This window comes from Balaenoptera ricei, chromosome 8 (assembly GCF_028023285.1).
Source record: "Balaenoptera ricei isolate mBalRic1 chromosome 8, mBalRic1.hap2, whole genome shotgun sequence".
In the NCBI taxonomy this organism is placed as follows: domain Eukaryota; kingdom Metazoa; phylum Chordata; class Mammalia; order Artiodactyla; family Balaenopteridae; genus Balaenoptera; species Balaenoptera ricei.
Window position 1 is genome coordinate 61,271,420 of NC_082646.1, and position 26,199 is coordinate 61,297,618.

The following is a 26,199-nucleotide window of genomic DNA, read 5'->3' on the forward strand; positions in this document are numbered from 1 at the left end:
CCTCTGCATTACTAAAGTTCTTAACAGTGGTAGTCACCCCAGGGTCCTAGACTTTGCTATGAGTGAGAAGCCAACTTCTATAACCAACCATCAAGGTGCAGGGGTTTGATATGGACACCAAGGGGGGAAAACTGCGGTGGGGTGGGGATCGTGGTGTGCTGAATTGGGCGATTGGGATTGACATGTATACACTGATGTGTATAAAATTGATGACTAATAAGAACCTGCAGTATAAAAAAAACAAACAAACAAAACAACTAATACTAAACTTTCATTGGGTTATTTGTATGGAAATATGTTAATATAAATGTTTCAGACATTACATGAAATTTCTAAAAATCTTATGTCTTCTGGTATAATGTTATAAGTCATAATCCTAGTTATTACTTTAAAATGTATATCTCAGAAATAACTAATTTTCTTGTCAACTGCATTATTATGAACTTTCATCAAATCTTTAACCGTGGTCATTTTTTAAGTCTTTTGTCATTTACAGACAGTTCTGGGTGTACTCTGATGCTTTTGCAAATATGTTCCTATAAAAGGGTTTCATCTTCAAGAAATTCATGGAAAAGACTCTGACAAGTACAGGTTTCTGGTAACTGACTGTACTGCTGAACTGAATGAATAAGCATTTTCAGAACTCTAATGAAAAACTGATGAACTCATAAAAGTGCTAACAAAAGATCAAGATGAAAAAAAAAATTACATGGGACTGAGTGAACTGATGAGGATGAGTATAATTTTTGTGACTTTCTGTTTGAATTAAAAAAAAAAAATCCCACAAGGACTCAGAGGCAAAGAATATACAAATCAATTTTCACTGCAAAGTAAAGGAGCTGTTACAGTGGAGGACTACTGGACTGAATGTCAATATTATGACATAGTATGAGTGTGTTTCATGTTTGGTAATTGCAATCATTGTTGCTTTTGTTGTGGTCATCCATGTACAATGCTTGGTGTCAGTCTATTTATCTCTTGTAAAAATAAAATGTGTGTGTGAAAAAAAAAAAAAAGGTGCAGGGGTTTGGCTCTCTTGCAGAGCCCACCATAACCGAGGCCAAATGCAGCGATCCAGACTTCTCATCATGACAGCACTGCAGTCAGAGCTGTGAAGAATGCTAAAGTCAGAATGCAAAGGGGAGTGGCTGAAATTTTCCAGCAGGGAAGGGAGGAGCTTCTTTGAAGCCTGCAGGAGGCTTTTCTTAACCAGGGAAATTGCCAGGGCTCTTCAAAGGTGTCACTTTAGGAGAACAAAAAGAAGAAAGCTGATTCTAGTATCCCTCTTGGCATCTCACTTGCTTTTCCATGTTGGCCTAGATCTGCCTGGACCAATCCACACCATCAGGAGTCCACTGTGATATTATATTTCAGTTCTGAGCCAGGGCACAGCATACCCAGCAAGAGCTTGAGTGCATGAGATTTCAGACACCAGTTCCTATAATTTTACCTGCTCAATCTTTCTCATCCCCTCCTTTTTATTCCTACTGCCTGAGTTCAGACCTTCATGACTGCCATGGGGAGCTATTAAAGATATCTGTGCAAGGGATGTACATGACTAGGGCTGTGTTTTGGGAAGGCCACCCTGACTGCCCATGAAGGAGAGCTAGGCAGGAAAGGAATGGAGGCTACAAGAAAGACGGCAGGGAAGATGGACTACTGTCCACCATCAAACTTTGGTACTCCTGTGACTGACCTGGATTCACCGTGAGTTGGCCCAGGGCGGCCATCCTTGGATCCCTGTAGAAGTACAATATGATGCCCAAAATGGGCCATGGGATAAATCACTAAACCATTTTTGTACAGAAATATCCATATTACTCCTATTTTACAGACAGAAAACTGAGGTCCTCTGAAGGATGTTATTTGGCCAAGGCTACTGGGAAACTTTGCTGGCAAAGAACAGATAGAGAAAGGACTCAGATTAGAATCACAGACTGTTATAGCTGGAAGGTAACTTAGAGATAACTTAGTTGCTCCTTCCTTCCTCCCCTAATTCTATATAAGGGGGAAGTCGAGGTCCAGAAAGGGGAAATGACTTGTTTAAACGTTACAACAGTAAGGAAATGGAAAAGGCAACCACTATATGTCTAGCCATGGCTAGAAGCTGAGTCTGTGGCCCCAAACCCAGGCTCTCTCCTCTAGATTCTGCAAAAGTGATAATAGTAGCTGCCTATCACTATAGGTGGCATTCTCTAGGGTGGGAAAGTTGAGAAGAAATTGTATCATCTTAATCCTCAAATGAAAAGCTGACAGGCCTGCAGCATATGCAGCTTCCAGAAATTCTGCTGATGGAAATTTTAAAAGCTACACCTGGGGACTTAAATGATTTGGTGATGGTACTCTGAACAGTCCATAATGAGCCGTAGGGTGCACAGAAATCAAGTGGTTATGTTTATAACTCAGTGTAGCACACTCAAGAAATGTACACCAAACAGAAGGCCTGACCCTGACTGGGATGGCAGAGAGGCTCAGCCTGGTGCTGCATAAAGAGCCCTAGACTTAAGATGGAAGCCAAAGAAAATCTGGGGGACTTCCCTGGCAGTCCAGTGGTTAAGACTCCGCGGTTCCACTGCAGGGAGCACGGGTTTGATCCCTGGTTGGGGAACTAAGATCCTGCATGCTGCGCAGCATGGCCGAAAAAAAAAAAAAAGAAAATCTGGGCTCAAGTACTGTCTTAGTCACTGCATGACACTGAGTGACCTCTCTAGGTGTCAGTGTCTTCATCTGTAACACCTAAGGTTCTTGTGAAGCTCAAAATAGTGAATTTATGTGAAATGGAAATAGCATGGACATTAGATGGATTCGGACCACTGTCAGTTCAAATAATGGCTCTGGAAATTACTAGCCACTTGGGCAAGTTATTTAATGAGTCTTAGATTCATTAAACAGGGTCCTTAATAACCACAGCATATCTGAGGATTAAATAAAACATACCATTTGTAATACTGTAAAATGAAATAATGCTTTTAAAGCCTGGCACACAGTGGTTACACGTCTGGTATATAGTAGTTGCTCAGTAAGTGGTATCTTTAAAGAAAGATTGAGTAATGTACACAGATAGGACATTATTTTTACTGCAAATTGGAAGTAAGCATGCTCCTAGTATCCTATTGGTATGCTTTACAGAATGAGACATTTATTAAGCACCTGCTGTGTGCAAAGTGCTGATTCAACCATTCTAAGGAAAGAGACCAAAGAAAGAGAAAACACAGTCCCAGCTCTAAAGAGGCTTACAGTTCAGAGAAAGAGAGAGAGAGAAGACACACATGAAAGAACCAGTCCTCTCAGGACTTCCCTGGTGGCACAGTGGCGAAGAATCCGCCTGCCCATGCCGGGGACACGGGTTCGAGCCCTGGTCCGGGAAGATCCCACATACCGCGGAACAACTAAGCCTGTGCGCCACAACTACTGAGCCCACGTGCCACAACTACTGAAGACCACCCGCCTAGAGCCTGTGCTCCGCAACAAGAGAAGCCACTGCAATGAGAAGCCCGCGCACCACAATGAAGAGCAGCCCCCGCTCGCTGCAACTAGAGAAAGCCCGTGCGCAGCAATGAAGACCCAATGCAGCCAAAAATAAATTAATTAATTAATTTAAAAGAAAAAAGAAGAAAAAGAACCAATCCTCTCAATTTAATCATAACAAGCAGCCCACCTCCCATGGCAAGTTCAACACAAGCTACCTTGCTGCACCATGTCAATTAAAACCCAAGAGCAATGACCTCAGGTGGCTGCAGCTGAAAGTGCAATGATCAGGTCAGTACTCCTAGGTTTTTTGCGTGACATATAAGGGTATATAGTAGTTCCTCAATAAATGGCAACTTTAAAAAAAGTTGATCTAGACCTGTCTACTTCTCAAGTCTCATGTCCCATCATCCTCTAGTGCCCACTTGAGATTCCAGGATTAACAAACTGCTAAAAGTTTCCCAACTGCATCTCCAGGATCAATGACTTTCCACCTTTGCCCAGAATGTTTCCCCTCCCTGCAGAGTCTGACTCTTCACCCAACATCCTCAATGTGAGTTAACTCCTAGTAATTTTTTGTTGCTGTTGTTGTTGCTTTTTGCGGCACCCACGCAGCGTGCGGGATCTTAGTTCCCCGATCAGGGATGGAACCCGTGCCCCCTGCAGTGGAGGCGTGGCATCTTAACCACTGGACCGCAAGGGAAGTCCCTCCTAGTCATTTTTTAAGACTCTGTTCATGGTCTTCCAGGAAGCCTTCCCTCATTCCTCCTGCTGAGTTAGGTACTACTCCTATGTGTTCCCAGAGCAACCCCCTCCCCATTATACACCACTATCACTTATCACATGTATCCATTTATTCAACAAATATTTTCTAACCAATAGTGATAAGCCAGACCAGGGTTAGCAATGGGGATATGATAGTAAATAAGACAGCCATAGTCTCTGCTTGCTGAAACTTGCAATCTATTGGGAAAGGCATACATAGAACAATTATAAGAAGATGCATGTTTTGAGGGAGGAAAATAGAGTGCTACAGGATTGTAAAAAGAGGGACTAATGCCATCATCAGCATCATCATTATCACCACCAGTAACTACTTATGGGCTCCATGTCTCAGACACTGTGCTAAGTACTTAAAACTTTCTTTTTTAACTTACTTCTCACAAAGCATTTAAATAACATGGTTATTTAAAGGCAAGAAAATTGTGGCTTGTAAAGTTAAGTAACTTACCCAAGGACATACACTAGTAAGCATAAGAACTGAATCTTTAACTTGGGTCTGCCTAATTCTAAAACATTTCTCTTAATCTCCGTCTTTCTCTTTAAGGAAGGTATGCAGAGCCTGCCAGTTTCCTCAATATCTATTCTCTCTTTTCTCTTTAACCACAGACCTGCTGAATTTTACCTGGGCACATGACCATTTATAACAAAAATTACATTTCCCAACCAGTCTTGCAGCTGGGTATGGTTATGTGACCAAGTTCTGGCCAGTGGGATACGAGCTAACGCATACTGCTTTCCCTTTCCCCTTCCTGCTGGTTGGAATGTGGACATGAAGGCTTAAGTGCAAGCAGCCATCTCAGACTATGAGATAGAAGCAGTATGATAAGTGTTGCAAAACAAAAGGCGGGAATATCTACCTATACTTTATATGACAGAAAAATAAACTTTATCTTGTTTAAGCCCCTTGATTGAGTGGATCTCCCTCTTATGGCAGCCAAACCACTACCTCAATAAGAAAGTATTATGTCTCATTCATTTCTCTATTCCTAGAGCCCAGCAATATTAAATGTTGAGTTGAGCTGAATTAAATTCTGGTTCTAATTCTGTTATTTACTAGCCATATGGTCATAGAGAAATCACTACGCTCCTCAGTTTCCTTTTCTGCCCAGTCTACCTCACAGGATAGTTGGTGAAGCAAAAAGCATGGTTTTCAAATCTGTTGGTTACAAAGGGCCTAAGAAAAAACTCACGTTTCCCTTTGTGAAACACATGAAATACTCATCAATGTGCTTTCATTGTATAAAACAAGAATGACTTAACTAGCAGAAAATATGGTTATATTATATAAATGGAGTTCTCTGCATTTCAAAAAATATGAAAACATATGAGTTTCTCTGTTAACATTTATTTTCATCAAGTGAAACTGATGGGAGAAAAACTTGAAGTTTAGAAAATTCTATCCACTAACTTAATTGTCTTTCTAAAATGTGGAAGATTGCCATTATTAAACCTGAGGAGAGGTTCCATTCTAGGATCACCAGTGTTCCAAGGGCCTATGGTTTGAGAGGCACTGAGATAATGGATGTGAAAGCACTTTGAAAATGGAAAGAGATCATTACTTTTACTCATATCAAATATGAATCTCTCTAAAACTCTGACACTGTTGTAATTTAGCAGAACAGGCGAGGCAGGATGAAAGCCCAGTGGGCTGGAGACCAGGGTGCTCTAATGGCACAGGCTACAAGTCAGGTCTTCACAGGAATCGCTCTGTGCCTGGAAAAGCTCTGGGAAACTCTTTTATAGTTTTTACAGCCCCAGTGTTTCCAGCTACCCCAAGCAACTGCATACTCCTAGATGAGTGTCAGTTCACTTTACATACTCAGTGCAAGAATACAGGTAGTATTTAATAGATGTTTGTTGAGCTGAACTCTATAACACCTCCACTGACCCTTTCAGGGAGAACTGCATCTTTAACTTTGCTCTCTTGATATTTAGTTCATTTCCCTAGCAAAGCACTTCCCACGTGTATTTTAGTTACATTTTTGAGCACTATCCTTCCCAGGCCACTTCACACTTTTTGTAGGAAGAGACTGTGTCCCACTCACCACAGCATCATCTGTGCAAAGCACAGTGCCTGGCACATAGCGGACACTCAATAACGGTTGTTCTTTTCAATGAGTTACAAGAGGCAGACTTGAGGGAAAACATGGATGCTAGTTTAAAACAACTCTCTGTAAGCCAGTCCTATAATCCTTGTCTAGCCCTACAGTCACCAGGCCAGCAAAACCAATCTTTCTGTTTCTAGGAAGCTAGGACTATCACCACAAAGTGATTCTGATCTGCTGATTTTTCTGGGAATGATGTCACAGTCTCCTCACAGACTTGTGGCTGTTAGAGCTGATCAATCTATGAGTGCTACAACAAAATAAGTAGGTATCAGAAATGACAAACACCTCCTCTATGTCAACAGTCAGAACAGCATGAAGTTTCCAAGAGAAAAGGTATCTTGATTCCTAGTGGCCATTCTACAAAGAGGAAATAAATTGTCTGAGTTCAAAAACCTTACTCTCTTGCCCCAGAGCCTGAAAAACAGAACATATAACAGCTAAAACTGACAGCAATTTATGTTGTCTCCATTTCATCCTCTCACATCTTCCTCTTGGCAATGCTTTTATTCTTGGGCTGCTATTACCCTAAAATTGGAGGCTGAACAACAGCTGAGTGCAAGTAAGTAAGTAAGTGGTCTTGGGAGATATGACCTAGCACTATACGAATGTGAAGGACTATATTCTTTTTATTTTTATCAAATAAAAATCACTCCAAACAATCTGAAGCCTTTTAAATTTAACAGAATGATGCAGGGCCCTTGAAGGAATAATGAGATTACACACTGAGACACAGTGCTATGGCTGCAGATATGCTCTGAAGTGTGATCCCTCACTGCCATGAGTCAAGGTGGGTCTTACATGATGAGAGAAGAAAAAGGAAGGTATCATGTCTTAAAGAAGAAAGAGCATGTACAAAGACACAGAAACATGAGACAGAATGGGTGTATGAGAAAATGTGCCTGAAGTATAGGGTGCAAAATGGGAAATCACTGAGAAGGAGATTGGGTCTGTGCTGAGAGACCCGGAATCCCACTGAGGATACAGAAAAAATGGTTTGCTATCATCCCCCATGCTGCCACCCAAGAGGAAGCTTCGTTTTCATCTCTCTTCTCACTAACTCCTCAGAGAAGCATCAAGGACAAGGGCACAGGATAGAGGGATGGGAATCAACCTAGAGTTATAAACCAGGCCATGCAAGATAGAGATAAAACCAGTATTGGCAAGGAAAGCTGAGGTGAGGTAGATATGCCTTTTCCTTCCCAAGGTTCAGGAGTCATAAGGCTGAGTGTGGGACCTTTGGAAGGAGGAGTGAAGAGATTATACCAGCAGAAAAGGGACAAGGGTTGGCCACTTTGTGCATGAGAATTAACTCTTGTCTCAGGGATGTAAGGCTCAAGAGAGTAGAGGAGCCAGCCTGAGAGTCAGAGAAGAAAAAATGGGAATATGGCTGTTCATTGTTTTTTCTAGGTTCTAAGTTCAGGGAGAGAAAGGAAGCCAAAAGATGACTTCTAGCTTTTCCAGTCCAGTTCCCCAGGGGTACAAAAGGGACAGGGACTTGGGACAGAGCCTCTGTAAGCTGGCGGATGAAAGTTTTCATTGTGCTGTTCCGTGCGGGAAGTGAGGAGCCTCTAGCAGCTTCCATCACTATCCAGCCCTATTGTGCTAGCCACCCTGGAACAATGAATGACATCAGAGAAAAGCCTACAGCCCTAACAAAAGGGAGCATCACTCCCTTCAAGCAACCAAGGTCATCTGGAGGCAGCTGTTTGCAGAGAATGGGTTGTTTGCCAGCTCTGATTTACAAAACCTCGGGGCAGCTCCAATAACCACATTTAGGTTCAGCTCAGTCAATATTTATTGTCCTCTACTTGATGCCAGGCTTTGTGCTGGACACTGAGGATACAGAAAAAATATGAGACATGGCCTCTACCCTGAGGAAGCTCATCATCTAGGAGGAGAAACAGTCATCAAAACAGGTGGTTAAAACAGAGCAGCAAGTCCTAGAATAGAGGAAGCACAAGGAACTGCAGCAGCTCATGGTAGGACAAGTAACCCAGTGCAGGCAATCAGTGGTTTCTCAGAAAGGGAGATTTGTTCTTCCCCTCCTCATCCTGCTTCCTCAATGGGATTTAGATGTTCAGAATGTATTAGCCAAGTGAAGAAGGAGAGCAGGTCTTCCAAGTAGACAGAAGAGCATGTGAGAGGTCTCAAAACAGTATGATGATTTGAGTATGGTATCCATGAGATGGGAGAGGAGGATAGAGAGAAAGATGGGACAGATGGCATTAGACATGCCATTAAGCTTCCTTTTATAACAAGCCAAGGACTGGGCCAGAGCATGGTATATACAGAAAATTATCTATGAGGGAGGATCCCAAGAAATTTAAAAAAACAAAAAACTCACACCCAAACAAAACTAATTTTATTTCCTGCTAAATTTATGTGAGACTTTTAGAAGAGGGATATCCCAAAATAAAACAACTCCAAGAACTTACTCTGAGGTGTCACAACTCAGAAAGTGTGTAAATCACTCCTTCATCTGAATTTTAAATAGCACTTTGTATCTTCCTTTTAGCACTTGTCACTTTCTGCTTGGGAGCATAATTATTTGTGTCTTATCTCTAGTGGTTTATCAGCTCCCTGTGAGCATGAACCAGGTCTTGTTCATTCATACTATAAAATTTTATTGCAACTCAGTCTGAATAGGCAAGGCACCCCCAACAGTACCTAGCACATAATAGATGTTTGAAAAATGTATCATAGCATTATGGAGTTACATGATATCAGAGCTGAAAGACTCTTGAAGATATTCTAATCCAGAGTTTCTCAAACTTTGTGAAGAGTCTGACAAAAGCTATGGACTCTCTTCCCAGAAAAATCACACATAGAAAACATTTTACATATAATTTCAGGGCCTGCCATGCCCAAAGAGGTTAGGTTAACTTACCCCAAATCATGAAGCTAATAACTGGCAGAACCAAGCCTAGAACACAAGTTTCCTTGTTCCCAATTCAGTACTCTTCTCATCACAAAGGAACAATTTTAGTAGGGCTGTTTCCTGCTGGGAAGGTGCCTGATACAAGCCTCAGGTGTGGCAACATTCCTGTCATGAAATTCCTTGATATAAGGATGTTGCTCAGGAGAACGTGGCAAGTTTAGTGGCTTCTGAGGCCCAAATGCAGTGGTGCTGGACCTCTGCCAGGGTGAGAGGCAATGGGAGATGTGCGGGGTTGCATGGGAGCATCGAACTAAGCCAAAGAACCAAAAGCGATGTTGAAATCTCTCCAAGTAGAACAGCAAAATCTTCCTAGCTATACTGTTTACAGGAAGTGATAGAATTGTGACTCAAAGCTAGACTGTCTGACTTTCAAGCCAGTTTTGTGTCCATCCCACTACAAAATCCTCTGCAAATGCACAAAAAATCTAACCACCACAGAAGCAATCCTTCAGCTGGAGCCAAAGAAATAGGCTCAATAATCTTACAATATTTAGAAATAACTCCCAGTTATCTGTGATAATGGATTCAAGAAACACATACATATTTTAAATCTGTAAATACTGTAAAAAATCAGCTATTTGGCTGAAAATGTTAATCCACCTCTATGTGCCACAAACCATTCATTCAACTGAACTGAACATATCATTTCCATTGTGAGGTCCATATTGAACTAAGTACTAAGAAGATATTTTCTTTAAGTGTCACAAATAATAAAACCAAATCATTTGCTTTTCACTGTGATAACCTGGCCTAGGGACAAGATTAGGAACTGGCAAAAACATCTCCACTCTGGATCATATCCAAACTAATTAACTGGAGAGGACTGAGGGACAACCCTCTATCCTTTCTAGCTCCAGTGTAATCCAACCTATACACATCTGATCTTCGGGGTCTTTGTAAAAGCTGCACACTATCCTTTTCTAAAGGACCCCTGCCCCTTTTACCTCTTGTGCTTTAACTAGGTGCTTGTATCTTCCAATGCCATGCGTGGGCTGTGACCTGTAGTGCCGACTGATGCTCAGCAGAATGCCACCTAAAAGAGAGAAAATAAGACAAACCTGTTTCAAAGCTCCTCCAGGGACAGATAGATCATACATGAGGAGACAAATTCTCCATCGTGAAATGGAATATTTGGGGATAGTGAGCCTCTTGCTGGTTTAAAGAACCAGAGCTATTTCTTGATCCTGAGCTGACACTCGGTTTACCCCATTTTTCTCTCCGTTTGGCCCCTGGACTATATCTAATCCCCACCACCCACCTTTCACTGAGAAATTCTCTCCTGCTAGAGCCACTGGTGGTAGGGGGACAAAATACATTCTCACAGGGCTCTCATTTTCTCTGTTCCTCAATAGGCAATAATCCTTCTGAAGTTTTCCAATGAGGATTGTTCAGAGAAAGAGACAGGTGGCAAATACAACCAGGAAAAAGGACAATCACAGATTTCCACAGTTTTTTAAACTATCTAATTTGCTTTATTTGTGTTGATATGTAATAATCTCCAACAGACTTTGTTAAGTGAATAACAATAAAAACTAAAAACCTAAGGTACAGAACAGTGTGTATGTAAAAAATAGGATCTCTATACACATATTCACTGTGGTAGACCCAGAGATATGCCACCCAGATTCCCTTCAAAGAAGGACTTGCTGATATATACATATTCTCCTTTAATCCTCATTATTTTTATCTTCATTTACAAATAAAGAAACTGCAGCTCAAAACAATAGGAATTGGCCAAGGTCAACCAGCAAGTAAAAGGCAGAACTGCAATTTAAACCCAGGTCTATGTGACTGAACAGCCTGTTCTCAGATGTGTTATAGCATCTGAATTTCTGGAATACAAAATCTAGCTAGGGACTTTCCTGGTGGTCCAGTGGTTAAGAAACAACCTTCCAATGCAGGGGACGTGGGTTTGATCCCTGGTTGGGGAACTAAGATCCCACATGCCGCGGGGCAACTAAGCCCGCGCGCCACAACTACTGAGCCCTTGCACTCTGAAGCCCACGCGCCACAACTAGGGAGCCTGCGTGCCGCAACTAGAGAGCCTACACACCACAACTAGAGAGAAGCCCACGCACCACAACGGAAGATCCCGCATGCCACAGCGAAGATCCCGCGTGCTGCAACTAAGACCCGATGCAGCCAAATTAAAAAAAAAAAAAAAAATCTAGCTAGACTTGATCGCTCCCATATCTGATATCAGCTCCTTATCTCTACCCTTCACTGGAACCAGCCCTACACAGCTCTGTTATGTCTGTCTGTCTCTCTTGCTTGTTCCCTACCTTCTGGAAAAGTACTAGTCCTAGGTTATGCTCCCTTTCCTCCCAGCTCCTGTGGTCCTGCATCTCCCCAGGGCCACCACTTTGTGGGGGGCTAAACACAAAATGGTGTGGAAAAGTCTAATGACATCAAGTGAAATGTTTCTTAAGCTTCTCTTTTCTAAAATGTGCTTCCAACCAGGTCTGCTCTGTGCCAGGCCAATCAAGAATCGTGGCTTCAGAGACTTTCCCTACGTTTACAATCCACAGTATTTCATCAAGACAACCCTGGTATATCATGGATCACTTCCATGATGTGCAGTAGTCCACATTTACTATTATATGCCAACAACTGAATAGATACTGGGACAGTTACAAAGATGACTAAAATATACTACTTTCCCTAGAGACACTCAATGTGTACTGGGGAAGGATGATGGGAAAGCAGATAATTACCTTATAGTGTACAAAATACTTTAATGGAGATGAGAGAAAGGAACCTAGAGGAAAGAACAACTAACTCCACCTTAGGGGTGAACGGGGAGAAGTGGAGGACGGTACAGGGGAATAGGTTCAGAGAGGTAACAGCTGCATTCTTTTTTTTTAAGTCAGTTTTCCTTTTATTTATTTATTTATTTATTTATTTGGCTGCATCAGGTCTTAGTTGCGACACGCAGGATTTTCGCTGCGGCATGCGGGATCTTTCATTGCAGCACATGGGCTTCTCTCTAGTTGTGGCGCATAGGCTTAGTTGCCCCGCGACATGTGGGATCTTAGTTCCCCGACCAGGGATCGAACCCGTGTGCCCTGCATTGGAAGGTGGATTCTTAACCACTGGACCACCAGGGAAGTCCCAACAGCTGATTCTTGAAAGAGGAGTAAGAGTTTACCACGCATGGAAGAAGGAGGTATTTTTGGCAGAGGCTTCCAAAGAGCACTGAACATAACTGAGGTATCGTCTTGGCCACAGCCCCAGCTGACTCTTTGAGGCTTTAGTTTCCAGACGCTGCAAACTGGGGCCCCACCCAAAGAGCTGATATCCAAATCCCCTTGATTGGGTACACAATCATCCTCAGATCAGAGCCTTGAAAATTAATCCATCCAAAAAGATTTTATTATGACTTTAAAACATGACCTCCTAAAAAGCACTGAACTCTCCAAAGCATGTTTATTCATTCAACAAATATGTATTACTACCCACCGGGGTATCCAGAAACAATTATACCCTCACAACCATGTGAATGGCACACACTAGAGCTGTGCAATGTACAACCAACCCAATATCCATGGCAGGCCTGGGTTGGTACCAACCACTGCCCTAGATGCTGGAGCTGTAACAATGGGCAAAGACAAAGTCCCTGCAATACAGAATCTATGATCTAGTGGCGAGACAGTAATATCAATGCAGGTGATAAGGGCTACCTACAATAAGGGCTATATATATGAGAGAGGCACTAAGGCTGGACTTGTGGTGTCAGGAAAGGATTCTTAGAGCAGGTGGCTTTTAAGTAAAACCTGACAGATGACTAGGAGTTAGAGAGAACACAGTATGGGGAGGGGAAGACCCAGAGAGAGAATTTCAAGGCAGAGTATAAGCAGCAGGGTGGCAAGAGATGAGCTTACAGAAACAGGCAAAAAGTTTAGGAAGGGCTTAATTATTCAGTACTTATGATGCAAAGAGGTGGAGATATAACAGGGGACAAGGCCAACAAAACTCTGCTTATGGAGCTTATAGTCTAGTAGGAGGAGGGAATAGTCACAAAATGAATATGAAATTACAAATTGTGATGAATGATAAAAAGCGCTATGGCAATACAATCAGTGGATCTATTTTAGATTGGAATATCAGGAAAGGCCTCTTAAAAAAAATGACATGTGAACTGAAACCAGATTTCAGAGGAAAATAGTAATAGTGGTTATCCCCAGGGAGAAGTGGCTAGACGGCAGGAGAGAGAGACTTACTGTCGACTTTATACTCTTGTATCATTTAAAACTTGTTCCATGTACTTGTTCCATGCATTATCTACTCAAATAAATAAATAAAATAAATTGAGACCTGAAAGGCAGATAGGAGTTTATTACGTAAAAAGATAGAGAATGAAAAAAAAAAAAAAAAAAAAAAAAAAAAAAAAAAAGATAGAGAATGAATGTTCCAGGCAGAGGGAATAGCATGTGCAAGGGCCCCAGAGGGGGACACAGATTGGCACATTCAAGGAACAAAAAGACTGTCCATGTGGCTGAAGCAAAGCGAGAGGGGCTGAGTGCACCAGAGATTAGGGCAGTGGATTGGAACCCACCACTTTGAGCCATGTTAAGGGTTTGGATTTCATGCTGAACAGCAGAGAAATTATATGTCTAATGTGTTTTTAAAAGATCACTTTGGTTGTTGTGGGTGGAAAGTGGTGGGAGGGGGAGTGTGGGTAGAAGTTCAAGCAAAGATGCAAGTAGTATCCTTGGCTAAGGTGTTGTTGTTAGTCTTCCTGTATCCACACCCCCCTCTCTATTCCATCCTCTAAAGCTGACAAATTAATCCTTCTAAAACACAAACCTAATCATGTTATTCTCTTTCATTAATTCAACCATTTATTCACTGCATACACACAATTTTTAAAAAGGACTTACTCTGTGCCAGGCACTGTATCAGGCACTACAGTAACACCAATAAATGAGACAAGGAAGGTCCTTGCTATATTTCAAAATGTTTGATGATTTTCCACTGCCTGAAGTTCATACTCTTTAGGCAAGCATTTAAGAGTCTCAATTTTATAATCTAGTTCCAACCACTTCACGTCCTCACTCTCCATCCTCCAGACTTTTAAAACCTTGCTTCTCAGCCACAGAGCTACACTTGCCATTCTGTATAAACCATGCAGTTCTCATGCCTCTGTGTGGTGCTGGGCTGTCCCCCATGCTGGGACTGCACCTCTCTGACTGGTGATATCCTTCACAGCCTCCATGGCCAGCTTAAATGTCGTCTCTGTGCTGCCTTAAACATACAAACATCATCAAGAGTTTACAGTTGCAGCTCTCCCATGCCTCCATTATATAGTAAAATATTTTGTGTAAATTAAAAAACAGCAACAACCCAGGCACTCATCGCCATCTTTAAGTACACAGAAACTCAATCACCCACCAGTGGTTTCAAGTAGCAGAACCAAAAGTGATCTTTGAGATGATGACACATCTCAGGTGAAAATGCCACAAATGCTTGCCTCAGCCTCTAATCTACTGGAATTCCTTGGCAAGGAGGCATTTTCAAATTTAGTTTGGGGCAATTCCTATAATTAGAGCAGCTGGTTAATTAAGAAGCTGGTTCAAACTACTGTTAAATTAACCCTTTTCCCTCTTAAATGAAAGGTTTTTGGTCAAATTACCAGTGGTTAAACTGCTTAATTAGCCAGTTGTTTTAATTATAAAATTTACAAGTTTGAAAGCCTCTGATTTCCATTAAGTTCAACTGAATTTCTTCCCCTGCTTGTGTCATTAAGCTGGTTTCCTGCTGTCATATTAACATTGCAGCCTCCTGAGAGAAAAGGCAACTCTTTTCGTTGAAGAAGATACAAAACCCCATGATTTCAAAAGGAGGCTTTGAAAATCTTTCAATTAGTACAATTATAGAATGTAATCATGTATTGACTTCTCCCACAACACATCCCTTCCCTTTATATATGCCAGAGCCAACTGTCCTTCAATGTCCTTGTTTACTAAACTGGGAACTAAACCCATCCAGGATGGGGATAAACAACTTCATTTTAATTATTTCTCCTTCAAAATTGGAACAAGCGTTTTGGCAGGGCTATGCAGGAGGGAACGAGGAAAAAGCTGGGGTAACCCCAGCCAAGAGTCTAATTACAGGATATCTTCTCCGTCCAATACACATTGCTGAAGGGCAGATACACCCCAGCACGTGGCAAATGGTATGTGCTCAGTAAGTGTTGGGGTGTTTTTGTTTGCTTGTTTTGTTTTGAAATTCTAGAGATAGTTTACCAAGACAATCTGCAATGATTTGGCCCTGGCAGCTACCCACTTTTTTCAAAATCTCTTTTCAAACTTCTTTCAGTTTTTCTAATTACATCGAACTATTTGGACGTGAATGTACCATGTTTTTTTTTTTTAATAAATTTATTTCATTTATTTATTTATTTATTTATTTATTTATTTATTTATTTATTTATGGCTGTGTTGGGTTTGCGTTGCTGCGTGTGGGCTTCCTCTAGTTGCAGCGAGCGTGGGCTACTCTTCTTTTTGTGATGCGCGGGCTTCATTGCGGTGGCTTCTCCTGTTGCGGAGCACAAGCTCTAGGCACGCGGGCTCCAACAGTTGTAGCATGCGGGCTCAGTAGTTGTGGCTCGCGGGCTCTAGAGTGCAGGCTCAGTAGTTGTGGTGCACGGGCTTAGGTGCTCTGCAGCATGTGGCATCTTCCCGGACCAGGGCTCGAACCTGTGTCCCCTGAATTGGCAGGCGGATTCTTAACCACTGCACCACCAGGGAAGTCCCGAATGTAACATGTTTTGATGACTCCACCTTTTTGCTCATGCTATAATAAGAAGAGTCTGAGTTCCCTTCATGTAACCTCTTTAGACCTCTTTATATATTTACTTCTACCTCTCCATGTACGTTTAAATCAGTAAGAAAAAGATGGTCACTACAATGAGACCCATCCCTTAGAGAGAGCAGCTGGGATGGTACCCAGGGCCCACAGAGAGTATGATGTGTAAAGGTAGGAACAGGACACTGCTTCCTACTCTTCTTTTCCGAACACCATTATAATTCAATTTTGAAATTTCTGACTTTAAAGAAATCTCAAAGACCCATGAAAAATGCCAACAAAGCTGTGTCCTTTCAAAGAGAATTACCTTGGCATGCTGATATTGGTGAGTTACCCTGGGCCTTGGAGCCTTCTAGGCACTGCGATTCCACAATTGAAATGGGCAAAGGAAAGGATAAATGGCCAGTAAATGTATGAAAATATGTTCAACCAACTAGCAATCAAAGACATGCAAATTACAAATACAAGGGATGGCATTTTTAAACTTATTAATATTAGCAAATATTAAAAAAATAACAATGTTGATGAGTGTATAAAAAGGGATTCTCAAATACCAAAAAAACTATAAAATGGTACAATCTTTCTGAAGAGCAATTTGGCAATACACATCAATAGCTTTAAAAATGTGCATTTTGGGACTTCCCTGGTGGCAAAGTGGTTAAGAATCTGCCTGCCAATGCAGGGGACACGGGCTCGATCCCTGGTCCGGGAAGATCCCACATGCTGTGGAGCAACTAAGCCTGCACGCTGCAACTACTGAGCCCACATGCCACAACTAATGAGCCTGTGTGCTGCAACTACTGAAGCTTGCATGCCTAGAGCCCGTGCTAGGCAACAAGAGAAGCCACCACAATCAGAAGCTCACGCACCGCAACGAAGAGTAGCCCCGGCTCGCCACAACTAGAGAAAGCCTGCATGCAGCAACAAAGACCCAGTGCAGCCAAAAAAAACATTAAAATGTGCATTTCCTTTGACCCAACAATTAGACTTTTAGAAATATATCCTATGTAAATAATCACACAAGGGCACAAATACTAATGTACAAGGATGTTTATCGTAGTGTTGTTTACATTGCAAAATTTTGGAGACAACTTAAATTTCTCCAAATAGGAAGCTGTTTGAGTAAATTGTTATTGTCCTTACCTCTCTTTTCAAAAGGATCTTTTATTCAATTGGATTTTTTTCAACAGCATTTAACATGCCCCATTTAATCCAGTTTCAAAAGCAAAATAAAACAAAAAACTACCTCAGAATCAGATACTAAAATATACCTCAAAACTACAGTAACCAATAGTATTAAAACAGCTTGGTACTGGTATCAAATATACAGACAGATCTATAAAACAATACTAAGTTACAATACAGTAGTTCTAGATCCATATGGAAACTTAGTATATGATAAAGTGACATTCTCAAATCTATGGGGCAAAGATGGATGTTTCAATAAATGTTAAAACAACTGGCTATGGGACTTCCCTGGCGGTGCAGTGGTTAAGAATCCACCTGCTAATCCAGGGGACACGGGTTTGAGCCCTGGTCCGGGAAGATCCCACATGCCGCAGAGCACCTAAGCCCATGCACCACAACTACTGAGCCTGTGCTCTAGAGCCCACGAGCCACAACTACTGAGCCCACATGCCACAACTACTGAAGCCCGTGTGCCTAGAGCCCGTGCTCCGCAACAAAGAGAAGCCATGGCAATGAGAAGCCCACGCACCGCAACAAAGAATAGCCCCCTCACGCCGCAACTAGAGAAAGCCCACGCATAGCAACAAAGACCCAACACAGCGAAAAATAAATAAATAAATAAATAAAATTTTTAAAAATTTCATTAAAAAAAAGGAACTATATAAAAAGTTCTTACAAATCAAAAATGAAAAAGCAAACAATTCAAAAGAAAAATGGGCAAAAATTATATGCAGGCAGTTCACAAGAAAAGAAATACAAATGGCCAAAGAAATATGAAAAGATGACAAACTTTCTCAAGAAATGCAAATTATATGAGACATAATTTTCACCAGCGAATAAGTAAGATGTTTTGTAAAACCCAGTTTTGGCCAGAAAATAGAAATGTCAATTAATACAACTTCTCTGAAGGGCAATCTGACAATACTTACCAAAATTTTCAACTGACAACCCATTGACTCAGCAATTTCAATTCCAAGAATTTATCTTACAAATGTACAGAACAAGTTTATAAAGATGTATAGAAACAGTTGTTGCAGCATTTTTTGAAATAACAAAAACTAAAAACATCCTAAATGTCCAGCATTATAACATATATGTTCATATACGCATAAAACTTTCCTGAAAAATATACAAGAAACTGCTATCAATGCATACCACTGAGGAGTGAGACTAGGTGGGAAATAGAAAAAAATTCAATCTTTTATCATACACCCTTTTGTCAATTTATATTTATTTTGACCATTTGCATGCTTTTATAATTTTTAACAGTTGATAATTTTAATATATTTTTAAAACCTTCCTCGGAATACATACCAGTTCAAAATGAACTTTTTCTCTGGTTATGGGATAAGGGATGATACCAAGAGTAGGGAATAAATGGGACTTGAACATAATCCTTATTTTTTAATATACAAGAAAAAAATTGAAAGTCTAACAAAATGTTAATAATTGCCAAATCTGGGTTTATTTGACATACCACCCTTTTCACTTTTTTATAACTTTTTATATCTTTCAAAATTAAAAGTATAATTAAGAGAAAAATAACCATCAAAAAAAATCTTTCCTTAACCCCACATCCCTCTCCAGCTCCTGCCAATCCTCTCTCCTCCCATTCAAAGACGAACTTCTTAAACGTACTGTCTGTAATAGCTTTCTCTAACTCCTGAACTCCCATTCACCTGTCAATGCAGTTGATTTCCACAACAGACCTCACCACGCCCACACAGATACTACTCTCCCTAAGGTCACCTCTATGTTGTCGAAACCAAGGAAAATTGTTAGTTCATGTCTTTTGCGATCCCCTCTCAGAAGCACACAGCTGAAACTGTAACGTGGTTAACTACTCTTTCCTTCCTGAAACACTCTCCTTTTGGCTGCCATGAAACTATACTAACCTGGTGTTCTCCTACCACGTTGGCCTCCCTTTTCAAGCTCATTAGCCATATCTTGCACCCTCTACCCAATTTTTTAATGTTGGAGTTCCTCAGGGCCTGATCCTTGGGCCTCTTCTCTACTTGTTCTCCTCAGGTAGTCTCATTCATTCCCAAGACTTCAATTAAAATCAACAATATGATGACTTCCAAATTCACAGTTTCAACCCAGACCTATATTTTGAGCTCAAGATCAGTGTCTCCAATGGACTACTTAGTATATCTTCCTCACAAGCACTCCAACTCAACATGTTCAAAACCAGACTCAGGTTCTTACCCTACAAGTTGTTCCATTTAAGGCAGTATATTCAAAATAATTATGTAGATATTTATTTATTTATTATAGTAGAAACATGTTCACCATAGATTAAGTAGGAAAAAAAGATTATGAAGCATTATATATAATTTGTTCCCATTACTGCAAGACAAAAATACATACACACACACACACACACACACACACACACACGCACACGCACACACAGAGAGAAAGAAATGCCTAGAAAAAGGCCTGGTAGGATATACACCAGAATGTTAAGCAATAATCTCTGGATGGTAGGATTACAAGTGATTTTTATTTTCTTCATCTCCTTCAGCTTCTTCGTGTGTGTATTGTGCATGTGTGTGTGTGTGTGTGTGTGTGTGTGTGTGTTTATTTTCCATATTCTCTAAAATGGCTGCTTTTCACTTTTATGATCAGATTTTCTTAGTTTTTTTTTTTTTCCTCTCCTGATAGGATGCAATATGAAGTTCAGAGCATCAGTTATTAAGTTTTCTTGCTAAAATTGTTTAACTTGAATCTAGAAAAGCTTTTAGACATAACTTCTAGTTTGCAGGAAAGGAACAGAAGAACATATTATAAACATACCGCACAGAAATAATCAAATTATAAAGGGAGGAAATTTTATAAGTCAAATGGTCTAGCCTAATCAAAAAGCAACTGTTGTAGAAATAAAATAGTGAAAGATCTGTTCTGCATTAAAGGTGACATCATAGCAAAATGCAAAGCATGAACCATCATTGGCTCTTGGTTATAAACAACCCCATAAAAGACTTTTGGGGGACAACTGAGGAAATGGATAGAGTATTAGATGACACTGGGGCATTATTATTAATTTTCTTCAGGGAGATAATGCTTTTGTGGTTCTTTAATAGAATGTAGAGAATATCCTTGTTTCTAGAAATGCATGCTTAAGTATTCAGGGGTGAAGTATCATAACACCTGATCAATAAAGCTAACATGGGTGTGCGCACTGGCGGGCCGCCGTGCCCGGGCCCTAACTCGCTCCCCGTCCTCCCTGCTCCCCAGGCCAGTCGGCCGCAGCCATGGCGCCCAGCTGTAATGATATGATCCTGAAGCCCCACTTCCACAAGAACTGGCAGCGGCGCATGGCCACGTGGTTCAACCAGCTGGGGCACAAGATCCGCAGGAAGCCCTCAGCCCCCAAGAAGGGAGACAGCTCTGCTGCAAAGCTCAAATTGGCCATCCAGCTGACCGGACCAGTCATGCCCATACGGAACATCTACAAGAAGGAGAAGGCCAGAGTCATCACAGAGGAGGAGAAGAACTTCAAGGCCTTCGCCAGTCTCCACATGGCCTGCGCCAATGCCTGGCTCTTTGGCATCTGGGCAAAAAGGGCCAAGGAAGCTGCAGAACAGGATGTTGAAAGGAAAAAATAAAGTGCTGTTGGCAACTTGTTATTAAAAAAAAAAAAAAAAAAAAGAAAGCTAATATGACAAAATGTTAACAACAGTTGAATCTAAGTAATGGGTATACAAGTGTTCATTATATTATTCTTCTGGGAAAAAATTATTTCTTATAACACTGTAAGGTTCCAAATGGCAAGGACTATATCATCTTAATTTTGTACCCCCAGCACCTAAAACACAGCCTGGTCCAATAAATGTTTGTTGAGAGAATGAATAAATAAAAAGAAGCACATATTTTGAGAAGCTGGCTTTAGGCCTGGTAGAAGTGGTGATTCTCTACACATTGCCACCATCTTCTGAAATAATTAATGGATGTAAAGCTTCTTATGCACTGCATGGCACATACTAGGCACTCAGTAAATGTTAGTTCCCTTCCTTGCTCCCATTCCTTTATTTCTGATACTTTTTTTTTTTTTGGCCACACCACGTGGCTTGCAGGATCTTAGTTCCCCGACCAGGGATCGAACCCATGCCCCCTACAGTGGAAGTGCAGAGTCCTAACCACTGGACCACCAGGGAATTCCCTGTTTCTGATACTCTTCACTCAAAAAACAGATGTCATTACTATCCAATGGCTGCTTTGAAATTTGTCACATAATAGACAAAGCAAAAATGGCAAATAATAGGGTTGAAACAGATTGAAATTCATTGAGTTAACCAGATTGAATGAACATTCATTTTGGATAAAATACTGGAAGAAAAGCCTTAGCCTTGTAGATAATGGACATGAAAGGTCTGAAATAGTAGCAAGAATAATAATAATACTAACTTTTTTTGAGCACTTTATATGTTTTATCTCACTGAATCTTCAAATAATTCACTGTAGTTTGTACTATAATTCTCCTCATTTTTTAAAGTGAGGAAACCAAGCTATGGAGAGGTACTTAAAAGTCACAGAATAGTATGTGGTAGAGTTGGAATCCAAACTTACTACAGAACTCTTGCTCTTAACCCACTACTTTATGTTCTTGCCCTTTGTCCTGTTCCATGTGAGGGGTAGGATTTGGTCCCAGGCACTCTTCTCAAAGATATGTTAAGCATCTTTTTAGACAAAATTATTATAGTGTTAGAGGGTCACTTAAAGCAGGAAGACTACATCAGGAAATAATTGTTTACCTGCAGAACAGAGAGGATTCTCTCCTGATGTTCTGAACCTAAAAAGAGGAAGAAAGTATGTTGAATACAATTAGATACCCACATCTATTTGCAAAGCTACCAAAACGTGTATGCTCCTCATTAGTATATATCAATGCTACATATTTCCTTATTTCCTCCTTCTCTTCTTTCCATAAACATTATTAAGTACTTACTGTGGATCAGTCTGTTAGGTCCTGAGGATGCAAAAGTAAGTAAAATGTCTCTATCTATGGTCTAGTTGGGAGAAAGATATGTAAACAGATGCGAGCCACAATACAGTGCTGATCCAGAACAAAAACATGTACAAGATTTGGTGGAATACAAAGGAAAGCGTGCTCATTTCACCAGAGGGGTGAAACTATCTGAAATGAGGTTTTAAAAATTAAGAACTATTCTCGATTATTTAGTCCCACAGGAAAAGCATTCTAGGCAGAGGTATGAAAGTAGTATATCTGGGGAACAGCAAGCAGGTGGATGTGAGTGGCACTTAAGCAGCAGGGAAGGGGGCAGGGTAAAAGAGGTAATCAGGAGTCAGGTTATGAAAACCTCAAACACTGTGCTAAGGAGTTTTGTCTTTACTCTGTGTAGGCAGTGGGAAGCTCCTGGCAGTTTAATCACAAAAGTGATATGATCAAGTTTAAGTTTTAGAAAGTTAACCCTGGCAATAGGTGAGCAATGAATAGGAAGACGTGAAACTGAGGGAAGAGAACCAGTGAAGTGGTTCTTGCAATAGCCTTGCATTATTAGAACATATTTCAAAAGCAAGGCTGACAGGATTTATTTAAGAATTAGATGTAGAGTGAGAGAAACAACAGTGTCAAGGATGATTCCAAGGATTTTGTCCTGAGCGACTAGATGAATGGAGCTGTCATTTAGTGAGAATGGGGAAGGAGTAAGTTGGCAGGGGAGTTAATGCTTGAGATGCTTAGTAAACATGTAAGTGGAGATGATGAAAGAAGAATGCTGTGTGAACTACCTAGTGGAATGCAAATATTAGCTATATTTTTACTGTTATTAATATCCTTACCTCAAGAGGGAAAAGGCTTGCTTAAAAATGGTGTCATTCCTCAGACACAGCGCCTACAGCAAAACAGCCACGTTAGAACAATTGTAAGAATTCACAGATATCCAAGTACCTCTTCACAAAGAGGCTAGAAACCCATAGTACACAAACCAAAACGGAACCAAAGTCTCTTGTCTAGCAAAGAAACTGCCCTACAGTTAATACCAAACATGCAGGCAAACCAAGGCCATCTTCTTTCCTATTCTACCCACTACAGAAAATGCTCGAAAAACAGCAGCCCAACCACCCCGCACATCTTAGGTTGCTTTTTTTTCACCCTATTTCCCCTTTCTAATTTGATTTATATTTTCTTTTTTTAAAATACTTATTTATCTTATTTATTTATTCATTTTCTTGGCTGCGTCGAGTCTTAGTTACAGCATGCGGGATCTTTCGTTGCAGCATGCGGACTTCTCTCTAGTTGTGGCGTGGGAGCTTCTCTCTCGTTGTGGCATGCAGGTTTTCTCTCTCTAGTTGTGGCACACAGGCTCCAGGGTGCATAGGCTCTGTAGTTTGTGGCACATGAGCTCTGTAGTTGTGGCACGTGGGCTTAGTTGCCCCACAGCATGTGGGATCTTAGTTCCCCGACCAGGGATTGAACCTGCGTCCCCTACATTGGAAGGTGGATTCTTTACCACTGGACAACCAGGGGAGTCCCTGATTTATATTTTCTAATATCAATCAACAACTATTATGTACGTGTCAAGCACAGTCGCCATGCAAGGGACTTTCTGAACTCTTCCCTAATTCTCAAAACACTGCAAGGCAATTTTACAGGTGAGGCAACTGAGGCCCATAAAAATTATATTCCAAGAAATTATAGCTAATAAGTGGCTAAGAGGACTGTTTTACTCCAAAGACTATGCCTCTATCACACCACACTCTCTTAATAATAATAATAATAATAATAATAATAATAATAATGATAATATACCAACATGAACAAAACAATAATAATGAGAGGGGGCTGTTGCAGTGGCAGCTTCCCCCACTCCCCACAATCTTACCCCCAACAACCCAGTTATTTTAATCTCACTCTGCCCTGCTGGCACCCACTCAAAAGATCACTGCTATAGGTTTACTAAGGGAGTGCTTAACATAGAGGAGTTCTTTTTATAAAGTAACTAGATAATAAATAATAAATGTCCTTAAGATCCCATAACACAAACAGAAAATCCTGTCCACTATGAGGAACAATTTCAGTTCCTTCAACATTTACGTGTTAAAAGCCTATTATGTGTAAAAGCCTTCAGACACAAAGGAAAGTCTGAGAAACTGTCATAGACAAGAGGAGCCTAAGCAGACATGATGACTAAATGTAATATAATATACTGGATGGGATCCTACCTAGAACAGAAAAAGGACACTGGATTTTAAAAAATGAAAGAAATATGAATAAAGTATGGACTTAATAATAATATATCAATATCAGTTCATTAATTATGAAAAACGTACCATACTAATGTAAGATAATAATAGGGAAAACTGGATATGAAGTATATGGGAATTCTTTGTACTATCTTTGCAACTTTTCTGTAATTCTAAAACTGTTCTAAATTTTATTTTTTAAAAGCCTATTATGGGGACCTCCCTGGTGGTCCAGTGCGTAGGACTCTGCACTCCCAATGCAGGGGGCCTGGGTCCGATCCCTGGCTGGGGAACTAGATCCTGCACGCATGCCGCATCTAAGAGTTTGCATGCCGCAACTAAGAGTCCACATACCACAACTAGGAAGGCTGCATGCCACAACTAAGAAGCCTGCATGCCACAACTAAGAGCCCGCATGCTGCAACTAAGACCCGGCGCAGCCAAAATAAGTAAATAAATAAATAAATATTTTTTTAAAATTAAGAAAAAAAAGCCTGGTGGCGCCGTGGTTAAGAATCCGCCTGCCAATGCAGGGGACACGGGTTCGATCCCAGGTCCAGGAAGATCCCACATGCCGCAGAGCAACTAAGCCCGTGAACCACAACTACCGAGCCTGCGCTCTACAGTCTGCGAGCTACAACCACTAAGACCACACACCACAACTACTGAAGCCCGTGTGCTCTAGAGCCCATGCGCTGCAACTACTGAGCCCACGTGTTAGAGCCTGTGCTCCACAACAAGAGAAGTCACCACAACGAGAAGCCCGCACACCGCAACGAAGAGTAGCCCCCGCTCGCCACAACTAGAGAAAGCCCATGCACAGCAACGAAGACCCAACGAGGCCAAAAATAAATAAAGTTTTAAAAAATAAAAATAAAAATTTTAAAAAGCCTATTATGTATCAACTACTGTGCTGAATATGAAACGGACTGTAAAAACAAAATATAACAACATGAATGAACTTGGAAACATTATGCTGAATAAAAGAAGCCAGTCACAAAGGGCCAATATTGTATGACTCCATTTATATGAAATAGCCAGAATAGGAAAATCTATAGAGAAAGAAAGACTAGTGGTTGCCTAGGGCTGGGGGGGGGCTGGGGAGCTGGGGATGACAACTAAGGGATATGGGTTTTTTTTCTGGGGTGATGAAAATGTTCTAAAATTGATTGTAGTGATGGTTGCACAGCTCTATAGATATTAAAAGCCATTGAATTGTATACTTTAAATGGACAAATTGTATGGTATATGACTTATATCTCAATAAAGCTGTTTAAAAAATGTAAGCACAACCCGTCTTATAGGAATTTGAATGGCTGAAGATATGAATACACATTTGTACTAAACAGCTAAGCAATATCACAGTATTATATGATTAAGTCAAAATAGGTGGCACAAACAACAAGCACCTCTGGCAGGGAATCCAGGTGTTGATGGCCAGGAGAAGTTCTTAGCTTTTGGGGTGTTACAGATCAGATATTGCTGATAATCTGCCCAAAGTCATGAACCTTCTCCCCAGACAAATACATATAGACACGAATATACAAAAGTTTGCATACTTAGCACAGGGAACTATATTCAATATCTTATAATAACCTATAATGGAAAAGAATGTGAAAAAGAATCTATATATATAATATGGGTATATATACATATATATATAACTGAATCACTTTGCTGTACACCTGAAACACTGTA

At 40.7% G+C, this 26,199-nt stretch overlaps 2 protein-coding genes across 5 annotated transcripts in view; one reads left to right on the plus strand and one right to left on the minus strand.

The window, feature by feature from the left end:
- The window catches only part of MRPL48 (mitochondrial ribosomal protein L48), a 49,244-nt gene that overhangs the window by 16,028 nt on the left and 7,017 nt on the right, over positions 1 to 26,199 (minus strand). For 2 of the 4 annotated variants that reach the window (XM_059929477.1, XM_059929474.1), the window contains exons 2-4: positions 23,098 to 23,150; positions 22,050 to 22,087; positions 10,242 to 10,330 (exon numbers count right to left, since the gene is read on the minus strand). In XM_059929477.1, the coding sequence (XP_059785460.1) occupies positions 10,242 to 10,330; positions 22,050 to 22,087; positions 23,098 to 23,150 (180 nt within the window). The remainder of the gene's footprint in view (positions 1 to 10,241; positions 10,331 to 22,049; positions 22,088 to 23,097; positions 23,151 to 26,199) is intronic. The other 2 variants (XM_059929476.1, XM_059929475.1) reach the window with 2 other exon arrangements.
- On the plus strand, positions 15,454 to 20,935 carry LOC132369793 (large ribosomal subunit protein eL13-like). The gene is made up of 2 exons (XM_059929473.1): positions 15,454 to 15,472; positions 20,533 to 20,935. The coding sequence occupies exon 2, from the start codon at positions 20,550 to 20,552 to the stop codon at positions 20,901 to 20,903; it is 354 nt and encodes a 117-aa protein (XP_059785456.1). The 5' UTR covers positions 15,454 to 15,472; positions 20,533 to 20,549; the 3' UTR covers positions 20,904 to 20,935.

What these genes read in the sequence shown, in the direction of transcription:
- LOC132369793 (XM_059929473.1), top strand. Translation starts at nt 20,550, where the DNA reads ATGGCGCCCAGCTGTAATGATATGATCCTGAAGCCCCACTTCCACAAG.